The 6,178-nt window shown below is 41.2% G+C and overlaps 1 protein-coding gene across 1 annotated transcript; it reads right to left on the bottom strand.

Moving 5' to 3' along the window:
• Positions 1–2,326: 2,326 nt before the first annotated feature.
• On the bottom strand, positions 2,327–4,153 carry LOC120831350 (zinc-binding protein A33-like). Its single transcript, XM_040196748.2, has one exon. It carries the CDS (start codon positions 4,019–4,021, stop codon positions 2,690–2,692), a length of 1,332 nt encoding a protein of 443 aa, XP_040052682.2. The 5' UTR covers positions 4,022–4,153; the 3' UTR covers positions 2,327–2,689.
• Positions 4,154–6,178: the final 2,025 nt, after the last annotated feature.

The raw sequence follows: 6,178 nt of genomic DNA, 5'->3' as shown, positions 1-6,178 counted from the left end.
CACGGCACGATACTGCCTCCACCATGCTTCACTGTAGGGATGGTATTGGCCAGGTGATGAGCAGTGCCTAGTTTCCTCCAGACATGACGCTTGGCATTCAGGCCAAAGATCTCAATCTTTGTTTCTCATGGTCTGAGAGTCCTTCAGGCGGGCTGTCGTGTCCCGACTGCCTCATGTTCCATGTTGAAAGTGTCCCTGAGCAAGACACCTAACCTCTAATTGCACCCCGGGCAAAATGTAAAAAGCCACGGGTTAAAAATGGAATGTAAGTCGCTTTGGATAAAAGCGTCAGCTAAATGACCTGTAATGTAATGCTCACCTTATTGGCTAAACATTTTTATATTCTTATGTAATAGCAGTACTTGTAGTAATCGAGGGAGAGACCAGCGACGGGTTTGCAAGAGGTCGGTCTGACTGAATAGCTGCGTCATGTGACTCCACTAATCAGCTCATTCCAATCACCTGTGTGAGAGACTGAGCGGTGCGTCTGGGCGATGGCACAACTGTGATTGTTATCGAGCTGAACAAAGGATAGAGAAAATACCAGAGAATTACCTAAAAGCCACTCCTCACACAAGTTAACCGACGCGCAGAACTACAAGTCCAATCCAAACGATAAGCATATCCTCATCCTCATGAATCCTTTGTATGTCTTTGCGGTCAGAAATACGACGACCAGCAGTTTCAGAAACTTGTACCTTCTGCATTCTCTGAGAAATTTGTCACCAGATTTTCATTGGTCTCTCTGGAGCGAGAGTTGGACTCTGTGTGGTTCTAGAGGAGCTGTGGCCTAAAGTAAACGTCTGTTCTAGACCAGCACAAAGTTCCCATCATGTGATCTGAGTACCTCGTCCTGTCCGACCCGACGTGATGATGGAAGTATTCTTGGAATGTGAACCATGTGTCGGATGGAAGATGAACTGATGATAAAACATTTCTCCCTGTGATACAAAATAAACTGTTTGAAAAGCTTCTTGGTTCAACTTTAAAAAAAACACAAAGCTGAAAATCGGCAGTTTTTCTGAGCTTGTGAAATTTAGACTTTTTAGAGATACGTGATTGCTAAAAATTGCCCAACAAGATATAAAAGAGTTTAAATTAACACAAGTGTCAACATCTATAACAGTGAAATGCTGCACATTAATGAAGCAGAGATATTAATCCAAAAACGTCACGTAACAGTTCCAACTTTAGTAGTAGTATTAGTATTAACAGTTTCAACTGTAGGCATCATTTTAAAACCAGTTTTATTCCTTTTAATTTGTTTTTCTATTATAAGCTTTATCCATCCACACTTTCAAATCTAATTTATAACTTTGTAACATTTTCAATTGTTTCTTATTTTCTTTCTTATTTCCCCTTTTTTCTTTTTCTTTTAACCTGGTGAAGCAAACACACTCGTTAATACATTCTTTCAGATGTTTTTAACTCCAAACCTGTTCTTCAGGGAAATTCATTTCAGGCGTTCAGGTGCAGTGACCTGTTTTATTTACTGTGCACACATGTTGAGTCACAGAAAGTGTTCACTTATAAACACAGTCGACACTGAGAGTCTTCAGTTTGTTTCTTGGCACAAAGACGAAGCCGTTTCTTTGACTTAAGCCTTTACTCTACACACAAGTTTGGTGCACTCAAAGTCAGAGCATTTATTCTACACAACTCTCTGTCTCTTAGGTTAAAGACTCCAATATTTGATGTTATATTATGTTTAAAAGGTAACATCAAATTAATTAAAGGCATAAGTCCTTGTAGTTAAAGACTGATGATCTTTTCTTCATCAGGAATAGACACTAATATGTAGCTGCAGCTCACCAGTGTTGGTGCACAGTGTCCTTCACCTCTTGTACGTACTTCTACATCTCATCAACCAACACAAACCCAGAATTAAACAATGAGAGGAACACAGGATGAGGAATGGAACAGAAAGGTGTGAATGAGAATAAAGTCTTTTATTTAGTAGAACTCAGGATACTAGTTAGACAAAAAATAAGCGATTAATAATTCTGATTATATTTTCTTATTTAATTTCGGAGATAGTTAAATAATAAATATATAAATTAATAAATGAAGCATTTTATCAAGAGGTGGATTCACTTGAGATTGTCTCCTATATTGAACCCTGAGATGGATAGAAATGTTCTGAAGGATCAGAAGTGGACATGGTGATGAAAACAGTCTGCAACCAAAATGTGTACTTTGTTTTGTGTTGTTGGAGTAAATAGAATGAAATTATCCCTCCACATTAATTGTATATGTTGAACATTTGATCAGAAAGATATGAATTTAACATTATTCTGCATCACTATCTGCAAATAAAACACCTGAAGGAACCGAACCATTTATTCATGAAACTGAACAGTTCACTATAAAACACAATGAAGAACTTGTTTAATGTTAAAGATAAATGAGGTAAGATGAGGCTTCATGTGTGGACGTGATTATAAACTAAATCCTTTTAATGCAAACTTAATGTTGTTGTTCTTTAGAAAAAAGTATTTATACATTTAAAAACAAAATGATCACATTAAATCTACTTGTATGTACTTGTCTGAATATTTACACCAAAAACACTATTTAAACAGTATCCCTCGCACACATAGTTCTTCTTATTTATACTTTAGTTTTTCATTCTTTAATTTAAAAATATTTTCAGAACACAACAACAAACTATAATAAACATGCTGATGAATCACTTTGACTTCACCACCTTCACTGAACATGACAGAGAAACATCAGTTTGACAGATTTTGATATCAGCAGTTTTGGCACCAGACCTTCCAATATAAAAATATGGGAAGAGTTTCTCAGTGAAAGTGTCTCTGTGAGTGTAGATGAGAGTCGTGTCTTCAGGGTTGTAGAAGGACACGTCCCCCCTGTCGTAGTCCAGCTGGACTCTGATCCTCTGGAGTCTCTTCTTCACTCTGACAGTCTGACAGATTCCATTAGTGTATGTTCCACTGCGATAGAATAAACACCAGATTCCATTGTCTGGTAAAGCACCCATCTCTCCCTTCCTGTCAACTGACTCTTTAACCAAACCTACAAGCCAGTAAGGATGGTCTCCCACCTCCACCTCCCAGCTGTGTTTCCCTGAGCTGAAGCCCTCAGAGCCCAGAACATCTGCATACTTAGTGAATCTCTCTGGATTATCAGGAAGCTGCTGGTCTGTGTCTCCACATCTCACACTGGTCAGATCATCAGACAGAGAGAGAAAGTAGTTTGCAGTGTTTGGGTCCAGAATGACAGGACTGAAGTGGACCTGGTCCTTCATCTTCTCCCAGACTCTGAAGGACAGGTTGCCCAGGTGTTTGGCCACATCTATCAGCGCTCCTGAGACCAGCTGTGGATCTGTCAGTGAGCTCTGGACTCTGGCTCTGGTCTGAGTGGCTTTATAACTGCTGAGGAATGACACCTTGTCTTTCTGCAGGTCTTCTTCAACGGCAGAGATGCTGCCTGACAGAGAGGAGATCTGCTCCTCAATCATCTTCATCTCTCTGCTGATGGTCTTCCCCTTCTGCTCCTCTTCCTCCCTCAGAGCTGCCAGTCTGGACTCCTCTTCGTCTCTCAGGAACTGGTGGAGCTTGTTGAACTCTGCTCTGATCTTCCTCTCTGTGGACACCAGCTGCTTCTTGGAGAGTTGGATCACTTCATTGTATGTTTTCTTCACTTGTTGGTGTTTGTCCCTCTTGTCCTGCAGAGACTCCAAGTCAGATCTCAGCTGGTCCTTCAGGTTCCTGACTGCTTGTTCTAGAGGAACCAGCTTGTGACTCTGGTGGAGAGAGAACTCACAGACAGCAAACGAGTCGGCCAGTGCCTTTAGTGAAAAATTCACTATACTATAATCTTTAGAGGATTTTCTTTTACAGATGGGACAGTTCTTGTTTCCAGCTTGTTCCCAGAATCGCTGCAGGCAGCTTGAACAGAAGCTGTGGCTGCAGCTCAGAGACACGGGATCTCTGAACGTCTCTGAACAAACATGGCAGCTCAGGTAACTTTCAAAAAGAACGATCTTTTCAGCCATTTGCTCTGAATGATCAAATCTGACTCTGAATTACAGATCTCGATAGTTGTGATCTTGTTTAGTAGAGATTTCTCACCCTGTGATGCGTCACTGTTCTCCGTTCAGCAACGTCGAAGCAAATCAGCTTTAAGTTTCACTTTCTCTCCTTTATATTGTGTAAGCAGCTGACATTTCCTTTGATCACCAACAGGTGGTGATATTATATTTATACTAGATTTTGGAGTGAGGGAGATTTTTTTTATTTTAAATAAACGTTTTGAAATTAATATGACATTTATCTACTAAAAAATACTTTAAAACACAATGTTTTATAAATTTCTTTTTTCGTTTATCAATGTTATTATGTTTCAATCAGTGACAAGTTACTGAAATGTTAATATATAATAATATAAGTTTGCCTGTTCAGCATAATATCAACTACGTTGTTTTATATGGTGGGAGGGGGGGGGGGGGGGGGGGGGGGGGGGGCTGGTAGTGTCCCTACCAATGCGGAGACCAAACCTACACCCTTGGTTGTAATGATTGAAAGTTATACAGTGCATCCGGAAAGTATTCACACTTTACTTTTTCCACATTGTTATGTTCATTGTTTTCCTCAACATTCTACACACAACAACCCATAATGACAAAGTGAAAACTGTTTTTTGCAAACCTGTTAAAAATAAAGAACGAAAACATAACATGTACATAAGTATTCACAGCCTCTCAATACTTTGTTGAAGCACCTTTGGCAGCAATTACAGCCTCAAGTCTTCTTGGGTTTGATTCCACAAGCGTGGCACACCTATTTCTGGGCAGTTTCTCCAATTCTTCTTTGCAGAACCTCTCAAGTTCAGGTTGGATGGGGAGCGTCGGTGCACAGCCATTTTCAGATCTCCCCAGAGATGTTCAATCGGGTTCAAGTCAGGGCTCTGACTGGGCCACTCAAGGACATTCACAGAGTCCCGAAGCCACTCCTTTGTTATCTTGGCTGTGTGCTTCGGGTCGTTGTGCTGTTGGAAGATGAACCGTCGTCCCAGTCTGAGGTCCAGAGCGCTTTGGAGCATGTTTTCATCGAGGAGGTCTCTGTACATCGCTGCATTCATCTTTCCCTCAATCCTGACTAGTCTCCCAGTTCCTCCTGCTGAAAAACATCCCCACGGCACGATGCTGCCTCCACCATGCTTCACTGTAGGGATGGTATTGGCCAGGTGATGAGCAGTGCCTAGTTTCCTCCAGACATGACGCTTGGCATTCAGGCCAAAGATCTCAATCTTTGTTTCTCATGGTCTGAGAGTCCTTCAGGCGGGCTGTCGTGTCCCGACTGCCTCATGTTCCATGTTGAAAGTGTCCCTGAGCAAGACACCTAACCTCTAATTGCACCCCGGGCAAAATGTAAAAAGCCACGGGTTAAAAATGGAATGTAAGTCGCTTTGGATAAAAGCGTCAGCTAAATGACCTGTAATGTAATGTTCACCTTATTGGCTAAACATTTTCATATTCTTATGTAATAGCAGTACTTGTAGTAATCGAGGGAGAGACCAGCGACGGGTTTGCAAGAGGTCGGTCTGACTGAATAGCTGCGTCATGTGACTCCACTAATCAGCTCATTCCAATCACCTGTGTGAGAGACTGAGCGGTGCGTCTGGGCGATGGCACAACTGTGATTGTTATCGAGCTGAACAAAGGATAGAGAAAATACCAGAGAATTACCTAAAAGCCACTCCTCACACAAGTTAACCGACGCGCAGAACTACAAGTCCAATCCAAACGATAAGCATATCCTCATCCTCATGAATCCTTTGTATGTCTTTGCGGTCAGAAATACGACGACCAGCAGTTTCAGAAACTTGTACCTTCTGCATTCTCTGAGAAATTTGTCACCAGATTTTCATTGGTCTCTCTGGAGCGAGAGTTGGACTCTGTGTGGTTCTAGAGGAGCTGTGGCCTAAAGTAAACGTCTGTTCTAGACCAGCACAAAGTTCCCATCATGTGATCTGAGTACCTCGTCCTGTCCGACTCAACGTGATGAAGGAAGTATTCTTGGAATGTGAACCATGTGTCGGATGGAAGATGAACTGATGATAAAACATTTCTCCCTGTGATACAAAATAAACTGTTTGAAAAGCTTCTTGGTTCAACTTTAAAAAAAACACAAAGCTGAAAATCGGCAGTTTT

The sequence above is a fragment of the Gasterosteus aculeatus genome, chromosome 13 (genome assembly GCF_964276395.1).
Source record: "Gasterosteus aculeatus chromosome 13, fGasAcu3.hap1.1, whole genome shotgun sequence".
NCBI classification, from domain to species: Eukaryota; Metazoa; Chordata; class Actinopteri; order Perciformes; family Gasterosteidae; genus Gasterosteus; species Gasterosteus aculeatus.
This window is presented reverse-complemented; position numbering and strand designations above follow the sequence as displayed.